Source organism: Drosophila albomicans, chromosome 2L (assembly GCF_009650485.2).
Source record: "Drosophila albomicans strain 15112-1751.03 chromosome 2L, ASM965048v2, whole genome shotgun sequence".
Taxonomy (NCBI): Eukaryota; Metazoa; Arthropoda; class Insecta; order Diptera; family Drosophilidae; genus Drosophila; species Drosophila albomicans.
This window is the reverse complement of record NC_047628.2, coordinates 27750199-27773445: the sequence shown is the minus strand read 5'-3', so window position 1 is coordinate 27773445 and position 23247 is coordinate 27750199. Positions and strand designations below refer to the sequence as shown.

Sequence of the window (23247 nt, the reverse complement as noted above, 5' to 3'; positions counted from 1 at the left end):
TACAGCAGCTTGAAATGGGAAGAGAAACAAGGAGAGCATTACGATGCTGCCATCGTATGTGTGTGAGTGTAGGTGGCAACGCAGAGAAGAGCCATGATCGAACAAGAGCTTTACAAAGGAGAGAACGCAAAAGGAAGAGCTCACAGCAAGTGAGGGTACAGTTTACAAGGCAGTGCATGTGCTCTTAGGTAAGGAATGAGCGAGATGCAAATAACATACGCACGTCAAATTGTATTAATGCAGTTCTTTTTTAGCAGTGACTATTAAGTGAGTGTTCAAGATGGACGTACGCGAAGTGAAGTAAAAATAGAGAAGCCACGCTTGGAAAGCAAACAAGATGAAGACGATATTGGAAATGGGTAAGTTCGCTTTTATTTATTTAATAAGTACGTATTTTAGTAGAGGGCCAATAGTTTTACAAACTGCGCAGCGAATTAAGTAAACCCTTTGACAACGTATTAAGCAAATACTTTTTGGCTATGCGTATGAGTCTTACTCGTATTACTTAATAGCTAATGTCTGAGTTCAGCCACTTTCGCTTGAAATGAGCTTTCGAATTGGCGGTCGCAGTTTTATTTTCGCATTGCAGGGATTTGCGTCGCGTCATTTATCCAGCGTAACTGCGCCCACGCCTTAAATAAGTTTCCAGGAAGACAATACGAAATGCGCCAAACGACTCTGAGTATGAGGCGAATATTCGTAAAGAGTGTTGTCAACAATTACTTTCTCCCCCTCACTCCCCACTACTTCCCACCCAACTCACGTACATTTATACTGTGACGTTGGCGCGCAGCTGACTTGTTGCCTACTTAACAGCATGATATCTTGCGGCGTAAATAATTGCAGCCACTTTTTTATGATTCTCGGTTGCGACACCGCTACAAAGCAAATTGAGGGGGGAGGGTCAGGTAACGGGCGACTTTAGGGACGATTTGCCTAAAATTTTTCATCAGACAGGCGACTAAACTTCGCAAATGTGACGAAATATTTCATTGATAAAACGGCCGCCAAAATCTTGTGGACAGCAGACGACGACCTAACAAGCCGAAGGGTCGTAAAAGCTCGGCAAAGCTTTTACGCACTTTTTGCTTTTGCTAGCCGCCTTCGCATTCATTCGTTCGTTTGTTCGTTCGTTGAAAAGCCGAATCGGTCAACAGTAGTTCGGGCTTTTGGCAATCGGCTCTGTGCTTGTCCTTTATAAAAGAACTCGGCGCCTCTAGTCAGTCACGCAGTGTTCAACAAGTAGTAGGAGCAACAGTTGCCCATAGCACAGTTATTCCTGGTTCGAAAAATAGTTGCTCAAGTGTACGGATTATCGCAACCAAGTGAGTTATCGCGCTAAATCTACAGTTTTTAATGGAACAACAAATTAAACACCAATCCAAAAACTATTCTTAAAAATCTTCAGAATAAACCCGATTTAAAAGAGTTTTTAATCCTAGTTCGTAATTTGCGGCAGTTTTATCAGCAACGCGTCGGGAAATCTTAGAAATGCCGTCGCCGTCGCTAAGTTCGTCATCAAAGACAATATGACAACGAGTGCTATTGATATCAAAAACTATTTGTGGGAGTACGATTTAAAGCCAAGGGACTATTTAAATACTGGCTGTTAAATTAAAAAGTGAACATTTTTTAAAACTGAATCAAAAAACTTTCAAATTGTTCTATATTTTTGCAAAAGTTTACATACATTGAAGAAATTGAACTAGAAAAAAATTGAAATAGATTATAAATCCTGAAATTAATATTTGAAAAGAGTTTTTCAGAAAGTCTAGTCATTAAAAAAAAATTGGTTTTGCCAATTTAAACCTTCCCTAAAATAGACTCTGCATTCTAATGAATTGCAAAGTTTTTCTTTTAGTTTAATTGAATTGGAAAATAAAAATCTTTCGGAGAACATGGCTAGCAAAAAGTGCAAAAAATGTAATTTTAACTAATGGAAAACTAAAGCGCAGCATAAAAATAGACTACTTTGATTGCTGTGCAAATCAATCATCAATGCTAAGAAAGGGTTTTCAATTGCCAACAATACATAAAGGACCAGCACGTGTCAGAAATTGTTGGCTTATAAAAAATTTAAGCGAGACGCTGCAAAGAAATCAATCATGTGCTCTTGTTTACCGAAAATCTCAAGAAAAAAAAAGTTTAATATAAAGTCACGTTAATTTAGTGTGTATAAACACACGATGGAAATAGGTCAAAGTGCATCCCATCTTCATGCACACAAGTGAACACACACGCAAACACACTCGAGCAGAGTATGTGGGAATTGTTGGCACCTTTTGCAAATACCGTATAATCAAGTTGGATGCGTGAGAAGCGTTGGGTTCTTAAGACACTTAAAAGAAACACGTTGAAGTAAAAGTTAAGTACAACCTGCAGCACAGCTTTCGTTTTGTATTCGTTGATGCAACTTTTGAGTACATTATTAAATTAAAAATTCATTTGCACTATGGAAAGACACAGTGTGAGGATTTATTCAAATTGCCATTAACAGATTGAAAATTAAGTGAGCACAGCATTAAAGTGTCAAAGTTTTTTATCAACTTTATTATTAAAAGGGGATTTTTAATATGGATAGATAGAACTTTTGCAAATTTATGCGTTATTAAAATAAAAATCAATTTTCATTGTTGTTTCATATTAAAGAATAATTGAAAATGCAATTAACAAATTGATTATATTAATTTGGCAATTTTTCACAGTTCAATATCAGTGAAAGTTATTCATTTTTTTAATTTAAAACGCAGGAAACTTTAATCACACATTTAAAAGTTGTCAAATTAACAAACCATAATCAGTATTAAAAAACTTTATCAGATTGAAAATTAAAGAAACACCAATTCGATTGCCTTAAAGGATATTCCAAACAATGATATTTTTAGAGAAATTGTTTATATTATAGAAAGTTTAAATTTAGAACTGAAAATTTGGAGTGGAAGTTAGGAGATTGTCAAACAGTTGCAAGTCTAAATGTCAAGCAAATAAAGCAAAGGCAGTGACGCTGTGTAACAAACAATGAAAATTATCAATATTTGCGGAAAATGTTGCCAAGTAAACACCTCATGACAAATCCCTTTAGTTGAGAACTCGAAAATTCCAACCGAGTGCTGTGAAAGAATGAAATAAAGAAAAGCAAAACTCAAGAAAGAAAATTCCCCAGGCAGCGAATGCATTGTGTATGGAGTCTGTTACAATGTGAAAAACAAAAGTCAACACCTGGGTGTGTGTGAGTGTGTGTGTGAATCCCTGTAGGAATCACAAGCAAAGTGTGTGCGTGTGTTGGGCCCCACATGTTGGTCATCGAACAAGGATCAAATTTCTCGCTTCAGGCATAACAAGTTTCAGCCAGAAAAAAAGTACAAAAACCGATCGCTGTCTGAGTGCTTTTTTGTGTGTGCCACAGCCACACATATCAAATTGTTTACCAGCGAAAAATCATAAATCCATATATTTTTTTTGCGTATGCTAACGAGACTCGTGTCTTGAAAGTGGGTTAATCGAAGCTGAACAAACAGTTGGGAGTGTAAAGAAAAATCACAATATTTCCTAAAATGTTGTGTTAAATTGGGTTGTTAAAGTCTTCGGTTCTTTGAGTTTAATAGAAAATTTAATTTATGGGTAATTCCATGACGGAATTTGTCCCGTGCGAGACTCTTTACATTGAAAATAACTTAAACTGAAACAATTTTGAAAATAAGAAAAGTTTATTTTTATAGCTCTAGATAAGTACTTTAATTAGAGCTAAGAATGGTTTTGGAATTTTCTTTCTGTTTTGTTTTCTGTTGCGATAATTGCAAAAATTAACCAATTCGTACGCAAAACCAAAAAATGAACGAAATTTTATCGGAAAACAGATCAAGCTCCTAAAATCAATCTTAGCTCTAAATATAGTGCTTATCTAGAGCTTTAAGAATAACATTCACTTATTTTTAAAATTGTTTTAGTTTATGTTTTTTTTTGCCACTGTAAAGCTGTTCGCACGCGACATTTACCAGAGAATAACCCATATGTAGATATTTTCAATGTTTAATCTTAACTCTTTGGTTGTTTCACATCATTTCAACTTGTCTAATTTGGTAAATTATATGGCATTTAATTCTGTCTACCTTCTATAAAAGTTAACTGTAGCAGACAAAACACTACACACATGTTTCTATGGAGATAGACTTGTGGTGGACTAACTCACTCCAATAGAAAACATCTGGTCAATTTTAAGCTATGACAGCCTCCCACTAATAGAGATTCCTTTTGTGTGTATTCAATTCACTTTAAGCATTAAGCACAAAGACCTTAAGATTCGTGTCAAATGCAATATTAAGTAACACACTTTGCTTAAACGAACTACCAATTATTTTTGGGGTTTTCCTTTCTTTTTTTTTTTGTAAGGAATTGCAGCTGTGTTTCACTTTGTTGTTGACGCTCCAATTACATAATATTGAACTGAACCTTTCTGCAAATTGCCTGGCAAAGTGAAGAGCATGTGCATTAGTTTTTTTTTTTCGGGGACAAAGTTTGACATAGACCCCTGTGTAGTTTTGCCAATTCAAATTGTGGACGAGCGAGGGAGCGAACAAGCTTATTGTGCTTAGTCAACGCTAATTAAACAACTTTTTACACTGCACGACAAGTTGTGTGTGTGTGTGTGTGTGTTGTCCAGATGGGGGATTCCCCCATGATCCGGCCTACGCTTTGGCCTTAGTCCATTAGGCTGTTGGCCAGTTGGACTCTTGTTCCACTTACTTCGTATTTTAGCTCAATTTTCTCATTTACGCAATTAACTGTGCGTTTATTGCGAAACAGGTGAGTTGGCAGCCAGGTGACAGCTACAAATGCTCTTTCCTTTTTGCGCCTCCTCTCTTTCTCTTTGAATGTGGTCGGGCTATTTAATAAATTTCATTTTACCCCTGGGATTCACAGCTACGACAACACGACAACAACTACGATAAGAACAACAAATAGGACAAGTTTTCTCCAACCTTCCTATTTATTTTTTTTTGTCCTGTTTTTTGATGTTCCGAGGGCACTTTCGACTCTGTGTCAACAAGTTAATTAAAGCATTTTGACAACGATTCCTGTTTGCACACAGCTTGGTTACACTTCCATTTAACACCCCTTCGACCCTCTCTATAACGAAAGTATACTATAGCTCTTGAATATCGCAAAAAAAAGGAATAAGCTAAAAACTGCTGGAAAAATAAGTCAAAAGTGGCAATTCTAATTGAAAAAGTTGTCGTCTGATGCCGGAAGGCATTCTCTTAAAATAGGATTTAAAGGAATACTTTATGGTTAATGGTTTACAAAAAAGAGCTTCCTCAACTCTTTAAATATCATATCAATTTCACAAATAATTAGAGCCTAATTGTAAAAGATTTTAGGGAAACACTTTCCCATTATATTATTTATTTAAAGTACATGTTAAAGGCTTTTGAAAATTTTTAAAGTCTAGTAAAGTATTTAAATAAAAAGGCTTAGGTTTTAAATCAGAATAAATAAGAATATATATTTGTCAAATTCTTTATTAGATTCACACTTGTCCCACACAACAAACCGAAAAAGAATTTGCATTCAAGTCCAATCAAAACGTGCAATGAACAAGAAATTGGCTAAGAAAACTTTTCGTTTTGGCTTTCTGGGGACAATTTTAATGAGCAGACGAATTGAAAAATGTTCCTTTTGGCTTGTCAATTTGTCGGGGGAGTGTCGTCGCAACGTTCGCTTCATTTATGTGTATTTCTTGTGAGAACTGTACATGGTTCGTTTAGTAATTCGTCAATTTGTTTACTTCACCGCAAAATGAGCTGCGTTCAGTTGACTGAGAGAGTTGGCGATGCCACCTTTTTTTTGTAATTCTAGTGAAGCTCAATTTAAATTTGAATGTATGGCAACACTTTTGGCAGTGTGGGATCGCAATGATGTGGCCACACTGATCAATCGGTGTGACGCCATATTGAAATTACTTTAAAATTGCAATTCGCAGTAAATCTAAAATTGTTCGTTGTGCTAATTTTAAGCGTAGCAGACACAATTTGTTGACTCTGTGTTTTGTGTTTTTCTTCACAAACGAAACAAATCGCAAATTCCCCCTCCCAGTGGGAGGCGTCGGGACCGCAAGTGCCAAAAGTTTGATGCAAGCTCATTTATATTGTTAAGTTAAAGGAGTGTGAGGGTGACAACGAGAAAAAACAACAATGCGGTGGAGTGAGAAGGATGTCAGTGGCTGGGCTAATGGCAACCAAACATGCACATGAACGTGTTGTGGAGTGGGCGGGTCGTGACGTAGAGAGGGGGTAGGGGGGCTAGCAAAGTGTTAAGCGTGGTCTGCAAATCCGCAGCGAAGGAGTTAAGCTGGAGGCGGTGCCACGCCCTTGCTTAATTAAATGAAACGATGCTGCGAATGGCGAAGGCCTTAAAAATAAAAACAAGCTGTATGCATTACAAGAGCAGTGGCAAGGCGAAAAATAACTACGCCAAGAAACCAAACATGAGCAACGAATGTTGTCTAAGAATCGGCACAGTGGGGCAGATGTGATTATTTTCGGTTGCACTTTAAAATATTAAAGTTGTTATAAAAAAAAGTCAAATGTAGCGTAATATCTAGTATATTATATTATTATCTTCATTATTTACTGTGTTTAACATATAATAATGAATAGCTTTGGGATATAAATTTGTGATTTTATGTTAAATTGTCAAATTAGTTTAATTGTATTAACTACTACTATAGTTTTCCATTTTAGATTTGTGATATAAATTTGTGATTTTATGTCAAATTAATAATTAAAAAAAGTTCAATTATATTAACTACTACTATGGTATTTCATTTGCCATTGTAAAGCTATTTCAATTAGTTTATTTATAGAATCCCCTTTTAGTACAATTATTTTTAACAAGTTGTCCCACTGTGCAACGCCTTGAAACAGGTTGTTGATTTAAACCTTTCGTATTATGCGTGTGTGCGTGCCTTCCATGTGTGTGAGTATGAGAGTGTGTGTGCTTTTCAACACAAAAATCAGAAACACCCACACGCAAGGGAGAAGTGCAGAGTGAGGGGGAGGGGGAGGCGAGTTTTAGCTCCTATCAAACGGTAGTGATGGTAATTACCCTCATGTACATGACACGCATCTCCATTTCAGCCAGCAGATAGAAGAGGCAGCAAGAGTCGCGACGGAGTGCGGGAGGACAACACGCTAATCCCGAGGACAACAGTCAGGACACACACGCACACAAGAAAAGAAACGAAAAGAAAAGAAAACGTCATGAAGCCCGACATATTAACGCTCTGCATCCTGGCAACGACGATCCTGGCCAGCACACGTCACGTCATTGGCTTTCTGACTTCCCAGACGTCGTCATCGTCGCTGGCATCTTCAGCTGGCATAGCAGGCAATGGCAATGGCATTGGCCCAGCATCAGTTGTGGAGCAACAGCAGCAGGAGAATGATGTGGTGATACAACCGCGTCGACACTTGGACGCAACGTTGGAACGTAACGTTTACGATCCCGGCGATGGTGAGTCCCTGATTAAATGACACTGCCTTTTGTTGTTTGGCCAAGGATTACCCCTGACATTTGACTCCTTGATGATGACGACAACGTCCCGCGTAGGCTTTGTTCTTATGCTTTCGTTTATTCACTTGTTGGTTCGTTGCTTTCGTTCATTGAGCCGCCAAAACGGGTTACACAGTGATGGGCAACACGAGACAACGCAAAGATTCATTTCAGCATCAACTTGCTCTGCTATCAGTCATCTCTTTAACCGAAGAAAAACATTCTCGGAACATATACTGACTAAAGTAGGGTATATAGGATTTGTTCAGAATTTAAATTTTCGGGTGATAAACAGACTTTACAGATTGAGAAATTTCCTTTAAATTTTAAAGACATTTCAATTTAAAAATTATCTTAGAAAAATCCAATTTGCAATTTAGCAAATATTAAGGAATAATCAAATAGCTATATTTTTGAAAGTTTAAAAAAGAACAGACCATATTATCCAAGTTTTTTTACGGATTGAGAGATTTCTTTAAAATTTAGAGATTAAGGAATTTCCTTTACATTTTGAAGAGATTTTGGTCTTTCGTAAAAAAATGCAATTTAAATTTCGCAAATTTTAAGGAATAACAATATTTTTGAATTTTTAGATAATACAAATTGTTAGGAAAGAACAGACCATATTTATTCAAGATTGATTAGAGATTAAGGAATTTCCATTACATTTTAAAGAGATTTCGTTTTTTCGTAAAAAAAACCAATTACAATTTCGCAAATTTTAAGGAATAACTTTATTTTCGAATTTTTAGATAATACAAATTGTTAGGAAAGAACAGACCATATTTATCCGATATAAATAATCATATAAAAATTAATATTTATATGTAATTTAATGATATTTTAAATCACCAGATTTGTTAATTTTTTCTAAAACCGTCAAATCTGAACCAATATCATTGTCCTTTCCTCCTCCATAGCCCAGACCACTCAATTGAAATAATTTATTCATGGTTTTCAAAATTTATTTTGACGTAAAACTCGTGAAATCCCATTGGAGTGTGTCCCTTTGCCCCTGTTCTCTGTGTGTCCCCAGTTTGTTTCACTGCACACTCAACAGGTGGCCAGCGAATGCTTAAAATGTAGCCCGCTTTTAGGCGCTCGCTCGGCTTTCAATGATTTGAATGGTCGTTGGACATTTCCGGTCATTGCACAATTTCTGAAGTACATTTATCTATGGCAACACACAACAAAATATATTCTCAAATTCTCACATATCACACATTATACATTACACTTAAAACGCAACGCCCACAGAAGAGAGTTGACAACATTTTTTTTGTGTTTTGTTGGTTTGACATTAGGTTGCCTAAAAGCTGGTTTGCGTCAAAGCTCACACACACACATAGTGCTGTCAATATTGACTAGACACACACACACACACTTACACCCAAATTTTATAGGTTTTGTTGAAATTAAAATTTGATTTTTATTTCTTTTCATAAAATCAATTTTATTAGGTTTCCAATTGATTTAAGTTTTAAGACCACAAGCATTTACATAGGCTTTGTAGAATTTGAGATGTAATTCAGCAGAAAATATAACTGAAATTATACTTTAGTCTGTTAAATGTTGAACTTTACTTAATGTTTTAATTGAAATGTTCTCCAAGTTAGATGTACTAAGGAAGAGACTACATATAAACGATGTATTCATTAGTTTCCGATAAATTTCTTTTTATAAAGAATATATCTGAAATTACACTTTAGACTGTGAAATTTTGAAATTTACTTAATGTTTTAATTGAAATGTTTTCCAAGTTAGATCTATTAAGGAAGAGGCCACATAGAAACGATTTATTCATTAGTTTCCGATACATTTCTTTTTATAAAGAACATATTTTTCTGAGCACAGATTATTTTAAAGTAATCAAAATATAAATACCTTGAAGTATTTATATATAATTCCTACACTTTACAATATTGAATTGTTTCCTAAGAACCACTTAATATTAAATTTGTTAAACCTATTAATCTAAGCTTAAATGTTAAGCGATTCATGTAAGTCAAGAACTGTTCCCCTCATAAAATTGAAATGTAGCCCAGACCAGCGACTGAGACGAAGCGGATAGTCAGGAGGATGCTGCCAAATGAGACAAAAGGCAAGCGGCTGATGGACGAGCAAACGTCAGACACAATGAATGGCCAAATTGAATGACTGACTAACTGACATGGGCAATGGGATGTAAGCAGATGGTAGATGGTAGATGGGAGCTGTAGCTATAGTTGTAGCTATAACTGTAGTTGTCGTGCCCATTGCCGCCGGTCAATTTCCGCTGCGGCGATAAAGACTCCTCTCGTATATATTTTAATATGTATGAGTATTTTTAAGCCGCAGAACAAGAGTGGGAGCTGAGAAGTGAGAACTGAGAACTGAGAAGAGACAAACAAACGAGTCAAAAGTTTTAAATGTCAGCTGGCGGAAACTTGACGCCTGTTTGTGGCAAGACGGGGGACGAAGAACGACATCGAGGATTGTGGCCGGATTAGTGGGAACTTGTGCAAATATTAAAATGCCAAATAATACAAGATGTTTGTGGCTTCTTCTTCAACTTCTTCTTCGTTTTTCATCCCAATCCCAACCTTAGAGCTGCTGCAAGCCCTCAACACGGAACTGGGGCTGGCCATGCCAGAGCCAGAGGAGCCAGACTACGTGAATGCTGTGAATCCGAATACGAATGCGATTGCGATTGCGAATGAGCTCGAGGTGGCCAGCAAGTTCGATATGCTGAAGAAGCTCGAGGACGATTTGCGTGCTGAGCAGGAACTTGTCGACAAATCCGCTTTGCTCATGAAAATGCTTGAGGTAAGTCCAAAAGTGCCAGCTTAAAATACTGAATACCCACTCACTACTCTCCCTCGCTTCAGGATCCGACATTGGACACGCTACCTTTGGTCTATGTGGAGGAGGAGGAACCGGCAGCAATTACTGCTGTTGCTGGCAACGATGACTATCCGGAGCTCGAGACGGGTTTGCAGAGTCTAGTGCTTGGTCAGACCAAGCCGAAACGTTCGCGTTACTATCGTCGTTATCCCTGGAAGCGTCACAATCGAAACCGCAAGTAAGCAACGAGCTTCCCATGAACCCTTAGATTGCACACACATAGAGCACCCCTTTTTTTTGATTCTCCACCCACCCCCAAACAATTCTTCCCATTCCACCCAGTTTATGATTTGTAGTCGTAGTGTTAGTTGTCCAGGTAGAATATTGTACAAAATTAACGGGAATGCAACTCAAATCGCTTGTGCTCTTATTTCACTTTTTGTTAAAATAGAAATTTCATTAGAAAATTGTAATTCTTGCGATTTGAGCTGTTGCACCATTTTATGTAGTTTGTAATTGATTTGATTTTCACTTACTAAAATGCATCTCCAAGAGTCTCTCTAGGCCCGTTGTCGAGAATTAACACACATCACAGACCTGAGCTAATCGTCTCTTTATTGTATCCAAAGTCTAATCAAAAACTAATCAATCAATCCTCAACGCCTCAAATACTGAAATACTGTGGGCGTGACTATGAAACGACAATTCTAATAGCCACATTATTACCGTTATCAGTTCTTACATGAATTCTATCAACAGCAACTATGAACCGGAATTGCGTTACGCCTGCACCCCAAGCAAGGAGGATATCTTCAAGCTCCTCGTCAATCTGCATGAGAATCGCAAGGGAAATCACAGCAAGACGGTCAACTTTTGTAATCGCAAGCGTCCCGCCAAGGCCGTGTTTACCAACATACGATTCCTGGGCTAGATTTGGATACGGAATACGAATATAATGGACACACACACACTGAGACACAATACACAAACAGGTACACACACACATATGTATACCAAGCATCAATTGTACATTGCTGACAAAGTCAAGCGCGAAAACTGGAGAACAACAAGCACTAACAATTAGTTAACTAACTAAACTAAACGAAACTAACATTAAAGTAATTAACCAAACAATTAAGTACTTAGAAAAACCTCCCGCACTTGGTAGCAATTTTTGAATGTATTCGCACCTCTAAGCTAGATAAAATTACCCCTGACTTTACCACACACACACACACATAAAATTACACTAAACCCCCCTTCCCCCTAAATGTGTTGTATATATACCAAGATAAAAACAAAATATATAAAGTTTTAATATTGTGTGTTAACAACTTTTTCAACTTGTCATATCATTAGAACGCGTCAATCGGTGTCGGTAGTTGAGTATTACAAACGAAAGAAAAAGAAAAACCTATTATTGTTACTAACTCTACTATTACTACTAATATTATTACGAAACTTTAGTAGAAATTGCGACTAATTATAAATACGAATGCAAAAACGAAACATCAATGTGTATATATGTATATGTATACTTAACAAAACTAATTCTTATACAAGGAAAATCTTAATGCTAATAATAATAAAATATATCCATATATATTATCCCTCTGTGCGCAATCAATTTAACTCTTTATTGCTTGGCGGCTTAGTATAAGAACCCCCTAACAAAACACAAATATAAGAGTGACGCTCTTCTAATAATAATGACTTATATTTACAGCGAAGCGGTAATTAGCATAATGAAGCGTAAAGCTGTGCGCTGCCATCACCATGGTGTAATAATGCGAGGTTAACTGTCAAGCGACAAAGTTACACGTAATTGTTATCGCGATGCAAGTGCAAGAGAGCAGTTGATGCAGCCATAAGACAACCTTGTTTTGTCCTCTACCTTGCATTTGCAGAGAGCATTCGCAGTGTGACTTTAAGCTCTCTCTGTGTCTCTTTCGTGTTTGGAGTAAAAGTGATCAAAGTGAATGGTTTAATAAGTGGTGTCAAACTGCCTATCAATGGCTTCGTATTGAGACATCGTCATAACAAACGGCAGCAGCACAAAAACAATTTAATGCTTTTTCTGCACAAATATGCCAACAAAAAATTTATTGTCATGCGGCACAAAATATTTGCAAGTAAGTACTCCAACTTCTATTGTTTATCTATGAATCTCTCTTTTTTTGTCGTTGTTTTGGTTGTGCGTTGTTGACGTCAGAGTATGAGATGTGTGAAAAAGGTTTCTCTGCTTAGTCAGCGCACACTTTGGAAGGGGAGAGGGGGGACTGTGCTGAGCCGAGTTGTAAAGCAGCCGCATTGTTGCCAGCGCCATATCCGTTGTTGTCAGGCACAGCAACATTAATAGCAACAACAACGAGAACAGCGGCAGCAGCAGCAACTGCTCTTCAAACAGATAACATAACCTCAATGCCAAGTTGTCGTCTGGAAGTGTTGACCGTGAGATGGCCGACCAGAGCTTAAGCAAACAGCGCTTAGAACTGTCCAGTCAGCATTAGCAACAGCGGGGGGTGGATGTTGTAGTTGCTCATGCTTAGACATTCAATGTCAGTGAGATGTTCTCGTGCTTGAAGGCGGAAGATGGTCCACAACCGCATGAAGCATCACCACAATCGTCTCACTTATGCGACGTGCTCAGTAGACAATGCCAAGCTTCTGTTTGAAGGAAAATGAGAGTCAACACCTGCTTGTAATATTCGCATCTCTTTCTGGCGCACTTATAGCGTATTACAAGCTGGTATTTATCTAGTATTTTAAATAGTGTGGGGTTAACTGCCAAAGAGTTCTCAAAAGTTAGTATTTTTTGAGAATAAGGACTTCAAAAATTGAAAAGGTTACATCTTTTTTTGATTTGCTGTGAATGTAACTCTTATTGGAAAGACACTCATTAATTTAAGATATTTTCATCCTTTTTGGGGCTTAACTTATTCTGTATATTAATTGAAGCTCTGGCATTTAAAATAGTTAAAAACTTTATTGTCCGATTTTCAGAAATCTAAATCAAAACTTCATTTTTGTTACTTTTTGGTGGGAGTACGTTTAATAGCACAATATTCTAGAACATTTGAGTTTTCTTATGCGGCTAACTAACCAAAGATGTTGCTAAACCAACTGCGCAGCGGGGCCAAGCAGATGGGTTTGGTCAACCACAAAGTGTCGACGGAGAGACGCAGCACTTCCATGTAGTCAAAGGTGCAGCTGCTCTGCTCGAAAGCTTTCGTCGTTACGGGTTGCTTGTGCTGCCCACCATGAACGGATGCGGAAATGGATGATGTTGTCGCAGGCGTAGCTCTGACGTTGTCCTCCACCTCCTCCGCCGCATCGAGGGCAGCGCGTGCGAAAGCCTCATCGGCATCAAAGTAATAAAATTCCTTGCGTGTGGAATTCGTCTCCACAACACGCGACGGCTGCTGGGCATCCAGACCTCGAGCATACGTCCACGCAGCCTGACGCGACTGGCGATAAGGGGTAATGGGCAGCAGAGGATTGAAGGACCAGAGAGGAGCCTGTGCTTGTGGATGGTAGAGCGGTTGTTGAGCCAACTGTGGCTGGTATCCAAGCTGAGGCTGATAGGCGCCGAGTTGAGGCTGATAGCCAGCTGGCAAGGGAATTCCTGTGGGTAAACCTGTTGTGCCTGGCAGACCAGTAAAACCAGTTGCTCCTGGCAAGCCTGTGAATCCTGCAGAACCCGTGAAGCCTGCGAGTCCCGTGGAACCCGGTAATCCTGCGAGTCCCGTTGAACCCGGCAGACCTGCGAGTCCTGTTGTTCCCTGCAATCCAGTTATTCTGTTTACACCCAGTGCTCCTGCACCTGCACCTGTTGATCCCGCCAAGCCTGGCAATCCCTGCAAACCCGGTCGATAGCTTTCCGTGTCCTGATCCTGGAAGATCTCCAGTAGGAATCCATTGGAAGTGCCGCCACCCGACTGTCCCATGCGCAGTCGCAGCGCTTTGCGTCCCTCGGGCCAAAAGGACTTGTGCACATGACCCGAGCGACAGCCACAATAGCGCTGCCCATCCAGCTCTATAAAGTCTCCACTGCAAGCTGCTCCCGCCTGTCCCGGATAGATGCCAGCTCCCGACGGCTGCCCAAAGTCGAAGAACTTGAAGAGAATGCGTAGGCCGGCAACATTTTGTGAGTTCTTCTCCAGATAAAAGACGCAATCCCGCTGCTGGCCCGGCAACAAAGCATTCAACACGGTGCGTGGAAAGCCAGGACTGGATAGATAAAAGTGCGACTGGGTGAAGCTGCTGACACAGCAGAGATCCACGGAACCACCGAACTGTTGAAGGGTCTGAGGGTCGTAGTCCTTGAGTTGCACACCTTGGGGCTGAAAGGATGAGCTCTGATACTGCTCTGCGATGGCGGGAAGTTCCTGCTGTTGGTGTTGGGATTGAACTTGAGCTTGAGGTTGCTGTTGTTGCAATTGTTGCTGTAGTTGTTGCAGGGATTGTTGCTGCTGCTGCTGTTGTTGTAGCTGCAACTGTTGCTGCTGCAATAGTTGCTGTTGGAATTGCTGCTGTTGCTGCTGCTGCTTCTGTGGCTCGTTGCTGCAAGGCGGCGCTAGAGTGCCAGCTGGCTGTGCTGCGGGTAGGTAGAAACTACCTCCCCGGGCAGGTAGATAAGGCGGATAAGCGACGCCAGGATAGGGATAAGCGTTGAAGGGTTGATAGCCAGGATAAGCCGCAGAAAAACCAACAAACGGCGCTTGCTGCGGCGACAAACTAAAGTTGCCAGGCAACGGAGCGGGCGTCGACTGCTGTTGCGGCTGTTGGTGATGATGGGGATGCAGTGCTTTTTTGGGTGGCAGCTTGGCATTCACCTGCACCGTATCATCCTCATCTACATCCATGTCCAGGCCACGTGCAGTCAAATCCTCATTCTCGCAGGCCAAGCGTGTGATTAGCAAACGGAAGCCACCCGCAGTTGTCCAGGGAGAATCGTCGCTAAGGAAACGCAAGCGCAGAATGCCGTCGGGCGTGTGATACTTCTTGATGCCCAGCACCTGGCCACAAAGCACATCCATATCGTCATCCGACTGCTGCAAGCCAATGGCCAGATAATCGCGACTGCAATTCTCCGAGAGTTCCAGCTGAAAGTCGAGGAACTGAATGTGGAACTTGGTGGGACATCGATACGGGGAGCGTATGACAAAATCCTCACAGGTATTCGGGGGATAATTATCCGGATAATTCGGCGACTCGATGAGACTCTGACGCTGTCTGTAGACGCCCTGAAGTTCACACTGCGACAGCTCGTCGTGCACAGCACAGCTGGCGAAGATTAGCACCGAACAGAAGCAGTAGAAACTGCACAGACAGCTCAGAAGATCCTTTCGCGGCATGGCAAATGAGGAAACGAGGAAGGAGAAGAAGAGAACGCGTGCCGTTGTCGTAACCTGTGGAAACGCGCTTCAAAACGCAACTAACTCGACGTGGGTCACTCGAAGCGCTCTTTGGGTCGAAATTAGGTGCGACTTTTCGGTTTCACTTGCCAAGCGGCGACTTGAACAATTTGCACTCTTGTTTATGGCCACAACAAAAGGGTTTACTTGTTTAACTTGCGACTACATTGACGTTTTATTTTTGCTTTTTGGCATACCAAATGCTATGGAAATTGGGCATCGGTTCCGAGTTGTTTCCCCATTCCCCATTCATAACTCCCCATCAAGCATAGCGAGCATTGAACTTCACTTAGGAAAACACAGTAATAGATGACATACTTGGACCAAGCTAATTTCATCTAGCACTTGACAATGTGGTGCAAAAAGGTTCTGTAGTTAGTTACAAAGAGAATATTGTGTATCTGTTAGCGAAAAACAATTTTTTAGTTTTATAAACAAACTAATTCGGTTAAAATTTGTATATTTACTAAATTTGCCAAAATATATTAAGGGTATTTCAGCTTCGACCTCATAAGTAAGCGCTTTTTAATACAACTTTCCCTTTCCTTACCGCAAAGATCAAGTTGCTGCCTAAAATATATATGATTATAGGTATTGGACTGTAAAAAGCAGCTCCAGCTGCTTCAGCTAAATTGTGTTTATATACTTAACAATAATTGACAGATGGGTGATAATTGCTCTTATAATATTCGTCTTGGCCATAACCTTGTTTACTATCAAAGAAATACAAATGAATTGAACATAAATACATTGAAAAAGATTAAAACTCATCAGTTCAACAACAGCCTCAAAACTCAACCTTATATTTTAGCCAACTGCGCAAATTTGCTGCAACAATATGAAATGCTTTTTATGCAACAATATGAAATGCTTTTTAAAATATTGATTTAGTCGCAAGTATATAAATGCGGGTTTAAACTAACTGCTTAAATTTGTTGGCAATCTTTGTGAACTTTCTTAAAAATTAAACAGGTTGGAATGATTCGTTTTTATTTGAATCTCTGATTAAAAAAGTAGTCATAGTTTATTAACAATTTCTTATTTCTGTATACTAACTCACATTTTAAATTTTAAAACGTATTTATTAGTGACTCTTACTTAGGGACATGTTAGAATTACAAATGTGAACTTTGAAATAGCAGAGCTCACGACCTACGCGTTTAAAATTGAAAAATTCTATTTTAACGCCACTTAAGTCAAAATTTCGGTATAACAGATGAATGTATTTATTTTTAAATATTTCTCAATTTTTTCATTATTGGTAACTCATAGAAAATATGGATAACTTGGCTGTACACATCAGTGTTAAGATGATTTATTTTTAAGGTAAGATGAAAATTGCAAAAATACGTAATAATTACTTAGTATTTACATTTTTGTGATGAAAGAAGTTGAGCCAGCTAAGCTATACTTTATTTATTATTTATTTAAAAGGTTACACTATTGGTAAAGCAATGACAGCGAAGGCCTTCAGCTTAAACTTATTTATACTTGTATTTTTAAAAAGTTTTTATTAATAACTCTTACTTAGCGACATGTTGGGATTACATAGATTATCACAACTATTTGGATTAAAAGAATTATTTGTAGCTGCTCTGGATTAATCCACGTCGTCATTATCCTCATCGTTGTCTTCGATCTTATTGATTTCAAATGTGTCGCAAAACGCTTTGAGTTCATTAAATGTTTGCTGTTGCTCAGCGAATTTTCTTTTAGAAATAGCCAGCAGGAGTTTCCCAATTTCCACGTGTCTTCGAGCCTTTGAAATTCTCAACTTCATTTGTCTTATTTTATGTTGGACCACCCTGAGTTCGTTTAGTTTATCTATATAATTGTTATAGTTGGCATTTAGCAAATATCTCGAACGCTGCGAATTGTCAATGAATGCAATTTGAAATCCATTGGGGCATAAATTGATTTTGATTAGAAAATGCATTGTGTGTAATTGATAATTTAAAGAAAAATCTTTAGATTTCTAAATCAGTCAGCACAAAGTGTAAAAGTAGAATGGAAATTAATCGTATATTGCTTTTAAATGCTTACTACGATTTTCCTCGTAATTTATGATGCTTTTTAAATAAACATTTAAAAATAGTCTGCATCTGAGCAAAATTATTGTAAAACAAATTTCGCTTCACATGCATAAAAAGTATCGAGACCATAAAACGTAAATGCGTTAAGTGCCGTTCAAAAAACAAAAAACGCAGTCATAAAACCAATAAAAGCGACCAACAAAAACAGCAACAATAATAAATGGCAAACACACACAATGCGTCACACACACACTTGCATATTTACAATGGAATACAAGTTGCATAACGTTGTTGTGTGAAAATATTTGCCTACGCTCGTGGGAGCGATAGCTGCACTTGAACCACGCCTCCTTAACGCTTAACGCTTCATGCTTCATATTATTTATCTTTCTCTTAGGTTTGCTGTCCCACATTCAAGTTAAGCGCACGCATGGCAGCATAATAAGAGAAGGTTGCGCTTGCTTTTGTCACAGATCAAGCAACTGTTTGATGTGCTTTCATTCAAACAGAAACTGTCTGTCATGTAAGACAACAGATATTTTTATTCTAGCTTTGTAAAAATTCAAAATTCCTCAGAATTCTGGCTTTTTATTTTATCCACTTTCGGCTTATTTCCAATCTTTAATCAAAATTGTAATTTGCGGTAAAAACCAGATTCTAAATTCTAAAAAAAGTGCAGCGCGATGACTATGCGACTGAACTTGGATCATATTTTGAGGAGTCAACTGATGGATAAACAACAGTTTGGCGATCATCATTTGGCCAGAGCCACCGACAAGGAGAAATCCACTCTCAGACTGGGTGCTGGCAAATCGGAAGCGTACAAGTATCTCGTGGAGAAGGGCAATGTGGGCACCCGGGTGAACTCGATGATCTCCAGCATACACCAGCACATGAAGAGTAAGCAGCAAAGCAATACAATTATAAACATCCATTCAAGTTTCTTTTTGTAGTTACTGCTCCGCCACGTAAGTCTGTGCCTGCGGTGCCGGCTCCTATTGCTCAGATTCCAGTGGAGGCTTCCATCAGTAAAACATCCGCTGCAAAGAAGATGCGTCGCATCAAAGGCGGCGGCGGCACTGCGGTAGCAAGCAATAAAGCCATGCCACTGTCACGCATGAAGGCGCGCATTAATCAGCAGTCACAGCAGATTATGCGACGCGGATACGTAGATTTGAATCCGACAAATTACACAAATCAGCGACGCATTCGTGAGGTGCTCGTGCAAAAAACTGTGCTAGAAAATATGTTGTTACAGCACAAGAGATTGCAACGCGACAGGCAAACCATTGCTCTGGACATACAGCGAATGCGTCAAGATCTCGACAAAATCAAAAATAAACTGGACACATCGATGGAAGCCTTAAAATCGACACGAACTCTCTACAGTGGTTTCAATAAGGGCAAAAAGGGACTATTGCCGCTGGGATTGCCGACGAATGCCACCCTTGCAATTAAATCGGCCACAAAACTCGTAACGAAAACGCATTCTGCCAAATCGAGTAAAATTATTGCAAAGAGGCAACATACGCCTTCCACAAAGAAGATGCGCGCGCGTCGTTAGAATTTGAATTTAAATTTAAATTATGGAAAATTAATGCGCACTGTTTTCAGTGTTGCAAATGTGTCTTTTAGACTGCAACAATGTGGCAACTCTAAAATATTTTACGCGCGCCGCCATATGACCACTAACAATCGATATGTATCGCATATCGATTACTCAAATTGACATCCCTAAATCATGGCGTCTGTCTCGCCTGTACTAGCCGACAATTTTGTTATTTCATTTATTTTCGTACATTCTCGTTTTGTTTCACCCCAATTATTGGCCCAATTGTCAGCTGTAAAGAGTAGTTAACTTAAACGCCCACACACGCACACGACGACATGGGCTCATCCAAGAAGCACAAAAAGAACAAATCTGAGCGGCGCGAAAAATATGAGGGTGAGACTGCAAGAATTGCACATGCTTGTAAAATTTACAATGTTAATTTTATTTATTTTATTATGTGTTTAGAATATAGCCAACATCAAGATCCCGCACAGTTGCAGCAGCGCGGCCTGAAGTTAATACTTAAAGTGGGTTCCAATGCAACGCCCGAGTACACCGCCAATTCACCGCTCACCGCACTCGATGGCCACGGACCGCCAACAGCCGCTGAGGCAATGATGTCTGCGGCGCCAAGTAGTCCAGCGGGTGTGCCAGAGGAGCTTCAGTGTGGCGAGCTGGGTCATCGCGAGCGTCACAAGAAATCCAAAAAGAAGAAGAAAAAGAAAGATCGCGAAAAGAAACATAAACATCACAAGGAGAAACGCCATCGTAGTCGTGATCGACAACACCGTGAACTTTGCTCCGAGGAAAGGCAAGCTGATGATCATAACACATCTGCTGTATCCGCCGCCGACGACAATGCGACACGTTGCAGTCCACGCAGTCAGGCGCCAGCATCCGTAGATCCTGATGGCAGTCAGGATGGTTTTAGCTTTATGGACGATGATCACGATGAGCAGTCACAGCCACTGCCCGAAAACATTTTGTATTACGCTGGTATTACCACCGACAACTCGCCCTCCAATTGCCCAGTTAGCAAACCCATTGTACCGCGTAAACTGGACGAAATTCTGAGTTCGCCGACATCGTCGTCGATGGGCATCACAGCCAGCGCCAGTCCAACAAAACCGTTGCCAGATGTGAGTAGTTAATATAATTGTATTCCATTTATAGATTAACAATAATGCCTTGCAGTTACTAATTCCATCGCCATCGGGCTCAACAGCGGCATCCACGCCGGGTGGTGCCGGCTCTATGAATGCTTTGACGCCCAAAGCGCTCGAGGCTCCCAAGACGCCGAGCAGCAGCAGTGAATCAGGGCGAGAGCCGCGTCGTTGTGTGCTGAAGCTCAAGCAACAAAAGTCGCCGTTGAACAAACTATTGGAGCATCTGCTGCGCTTCCTGGAGAAACGTGATCCGCATCAGTTTTTTGCGTGGCCCGTCACCGATGATATTGCACCAGGCTATTCGTCCACCATCAGCAAGCCCATGGACTTTCTGACTATGCGGCAAAAGATTGATGATCACGAGTACGGCGCACTCAGCGAATTCAGCGATGACTTTAAGCTGATTTGTGAGAATGCCATGCGCTACAATCGCGTGGACACTGTGTATCACAAGGCAGCCAAGCGACTACTGCAGATTGGCATGAAGCAACTGCAGCCGGAGAATCTGATACGCACGCTAAAACCACTTTCCGGCTACATACGCGAGCTGACCGCCAAGGAGCTGGGCTTTGAAATCAGCAGTAATGAGCTGGCGGGCTACGATGCTCACGATTCAGCGGATGAGGGTGCCTTGACAGGCGCTGAGGAACCAACGCAGGCACAGCTCGAAGAGGAGGAACGTAAGCGTGCGTTACGCTTGGAAAATGCACCTAAAACACACTTTGAGCCGTATGTGGATGATTTGACCAGCGAGGAGATACTCGCCCAAGTGCAGGGCGCTGCAGCGAAGGCCAAACAGCGTATTAGTGCCAAGCAGCGAGCTCACAAGATGGGATTTCTGCGACAGCACAAGGATGGCAGCACCACGCTCAATTTGCTCATACGGGATGAGAACGAGGGACCCGAAAAGGTCGTAACTATTGGTGATTTAGTTGGAAAACTGCCAACGGGCAGCGGTCAAGTGCATGGTTTGCACACGGATCAGCGGAACAATGTCAAGCCTGTGAAGCCAATGAACTACGGACCATTTGCCAGCTTTGCGCCTACCTTTGATTCGCGTTTCTCTACGCTGAGCGCCGAGGAAACGCAGCTGGTGTTGCGCACCTATGGCGATGCCTCCAGTGCCGAATATGCTGAGAGCATTCTTCAGTTTACTAAGGACTCGAGCTATGGCACCACAATTGCAAATGGTTTGCTGGACATTCTAACGAATGGAGAGCACAGCAAATCACTGGATGAACTGTACAGCATGCAGCTGCAGAGCTACGAGCAGAAGGAGATCGACAAGTGCTTCACCAATCAGCAAAAGCAGCGGCAAAGCGAACCATCGACCAGCAACGAGACGAGCGAACAAATCGAATTGGAGTATGAAAAGTACAAGAACACACGACTGGACTTTAAGCGTCTGCGTACGCTCAAGGATCTGGGCATTGATGTGGGTTTCCTTGATGAGATGGAAACGGATATGAAAAACTTTGAACTCTCGCGCCGCATGCAGGAGCACCTGAGCAATAACTTAACGCTTATTGAGAAGCTGCGGGTGATTCAAAACGAACGCTTATCGCAACCGTTGCCTTCGCACCTGGCGCTGGTTCAGCCAGCTGGCCAGGAGGAGACGCAAATAGCGCAGCAATTGTCACAGCAGCTAACGGACCTGGCCAAGAAGCTGCCACCCGCAGCCATTGCCGATCAATACGCCTTGCGGAAGGCTATGGGCATGTCCTACGGTAAGTGACCATGAATTATCCTTTCGAATTTATATTCATTAACATTATCTGTGTTGCAGCTGGCTTGCCACCACCACCAGCGTCTCCACGCGTACAGCTACCTGAGCTGCTGCAGCAGCCTGTTGCACTACCACAGCTTCATCCTGTGGCCAGTAGCACCAGCAGCCATGTTCCCATGGATATCGATGAGCCGGACGTACACTCTGGCGGCGATTTAGAGAATGAGCTGCGTGAATTCCTCGAAAGCGGCTCTGGTATGCACGCCTCCAATAATCCAGTCGATGACAACAATATCGTCGCGCAGCTTCTCCTTAACTAGATTCGTACACACGGAACAATGTTTATAACTAATGCAAGGACGCTAAATTATTTTCATATATATTTAAATCAGAATGGCATTCTCAATATTAAAAAGAAAAAAAGAATTCTTATCTTAAGTATAGCAATAGTCCTTTGATTGTTAATAACTTTTCTTGCAGATCCTACAATACGGCAAAAAGGATTCCAATAAATTATATTTACGATCCTAGCTATAAGTAACAATCTAGGCAATTAAGAATAAAATCAGTTAAAATTCAAATTTACAAGAACTAAACGAATGTTTTTATTATCCTGAAACAAGTTAAATCCTTGAAAGAATATGATTTTTATTATCACAAGTAAAACGACTCAAAAAACTTAGAAATTTTAAAAAAATCAAAGAAAAAAAATATTGAAAAATTTTTAAGGGGGAGGCATGCAAAATTTGTGCCAAAATCCAAAAATCGCCTGTAACTCAGCCGTTTGAAGGACGATTGCGATGTCCTTTGGCACACAGATAGCTCTTAATGTACAAAGCAAGGATCAGAAATAAAAAGGACGAAAGTCCTTATGGGAGCCGAGATATAAGGACTTTTTTGTATACAGAAAATTAGCCATAACTCCGCCATATCCTTGCCGATCCTTTCGACTCATGTGCCAAACAACTTCGTTTAAGTA

The 23247-nt window shown here is 40.3% G+C and overlaps 4 protein-coding genes across 9 annotated transcripts; 3 read left to right on the top strand and 1 right to left on the bottom strand.

The window, feature by feature from the left end:
* Positions 1 to 298: 298 nt before the first annotated feature.
* LOC117565396 (uncharacterized) lies at positions 299 to 18287 on the top strand. 6 transcript variants are annotated; one of them, XR_007954478.1, is made up of 8 exons: positions 1242 to 1325; positions 7137 to 7512; positions 10139 to 10356; positions 10419 to 10612; positions 11110 to 11366; positions 12101 to 12506; positions 17064 to 17117; positions 18222 to 18285. XR_007954478.1 is itself a non-coding variant. In XM_034244479.2 (5 exons), the coding sequence occupies exons 2-5, from the start codon at positions 7260 to 7262 to the stop codon at positions 11303 to 11305; spliced, it is 861 nt and encodes a 286-aa protein (XP_034100370.1). In that variant the 5' UTR covers positions 299 to 359; positions 7137 to 7259; the 3' UTR covers positions 11306 to 11997. The 6 variants fall into 6 exon arrangements, 4 of the variants coding, with proteins under 4 accessions (XP_034100370.1, XP_034100372.1, XP_034100369.1 ...); XR_007954479.1 differs by lacking the exon at positions 17064 to 17117 and having other exon boundaries at positions 18222 to 18287; XM_034244479.2 differs by lacking the exons at positions 1242 to 1325; positions 12101 to 12506; positions 17064 to 17117; positions 18222 to 18285 and adding an exon at positions 299 to 359 and having other exon boundaries at positions 11110 to 11997.
* On the bottom strand, positions 13419 to 15917 carry LOC117565008 (histone-lysine N-methyltransferase 2D). Its single transcript, XM_034243952.2, has one exon. The coding sequence runs from the start codon at positions 15729 to 15731 to the stop codon at positions 13473 to 13475; it is 2259 nt and encodes a 752-aa protein (XP_034099843.1). The 5' UTR covers positions 15732 to 15917; the 3' UTR covers positions 13419 to 13472.
* Positions 18288 to 18505: 218 nt separating the features above from the next.
* Positions 18506 to 19769, top strand: LOC117563903 (uncharacterized). Its single transcript, XM_034242464.2, has 2 exons — positions 18506 to 18724; positions 18778 to 19769. Exons 1-2 carry the CDS (start codon positions 18508 to 18510, stop codon positions 19386 to 19388), a joined length of 828 nt encoding a protein of 275 aa, XP_034098355.1. The 5' UTR covers positions 18506 to 18507; the 3' UTR covers positions 19389 to 19769.
* Positions 19620 to 22794, top strand: LOC117563902 (bromodomain-containing protein 7). The gene is made up of 4 exons (XM_034242463.2): positions 19620 to 19769; positions 19842 to 20515; positions 20571 to 22269; positions 22329 to 22794. Exons 1-4 carry the CDS (start codon positions 19712 to 19714, stop codon positions 22586 to 22588), a joined length of 2691 nt encoding a protein of 896 aa, XP_034098354.1. The 5' UTR covers positions 19620 to 19711; the 3' UTR covers positions 22589 to 22794.
* Positions 22795 to 23247: the final 453 nt, after the last annotated feature.

Bases quoted from the DNA above. Each gene is read 5' to 3' on its own strand.
- LOC117565396 (XM_034244479.2), top strand. From the start codon at position 7,260: ATGAAGCCCGACATATTAACGCTCTGCATCCTGGCAACGACGATCCTG. The intron at 7,513-10,138 runs GTGAGTCCCTGA...TCCCAACCTTAG, and splicing joins CGTTTACGATCCCGGCGATG to AGCTGCTGCAAGCCCTCAAC. The intron at 10,357-10,418 runs GTAAGTCCAAAA...CCCTCGCTTCAG, and splicing joins TGCTCATGAAAATGCTTGAG to GATCCGACATTGGACACGCT.
- LOC117565008 (XM_034243952.2), bottom strand. From the start codon at position 15,731: ATGCCGCGAAAGGATCTTCTGAGCTGTCTGTGCAGTTTCTACTGCTTC.
- LOC117563903 (XM_034242464.2), top strand. From the start codon at position 18,508: ATGACTATGCGACTGAACTTGGATCATATTTTGAGGAGTCAACTGATG. The intron at 18,725-18,777 runs GTAAGCAGCAAA...TTCTTTTTGTAG, and splicing joins CATACACCAGCACATGAAGA to TTACTGCTCCGCCACGTAAG.
- LOC117563902 (XM_034242463.2), top strand. From the start codon at position 19,712: ATGGGCTCATCCAAGAAGCACAAAAAGAACAAATCTGAGCGGCGCGAA. The intron at 19,770-19,841 runs GTGAGACTGCAA...TTATGTGTTTAG, and splicing joins GCGGCGCGAAAAATATGAGG to AATATAGCCAACATCAAGAT. The intron at 20,516-20,570 runs GTGAGTAGTTAA...AATGCCTTGCAG, and splicing joins CAACAAAACCGTTGCCAGAT to TTACTAATTCCATCGCCATC.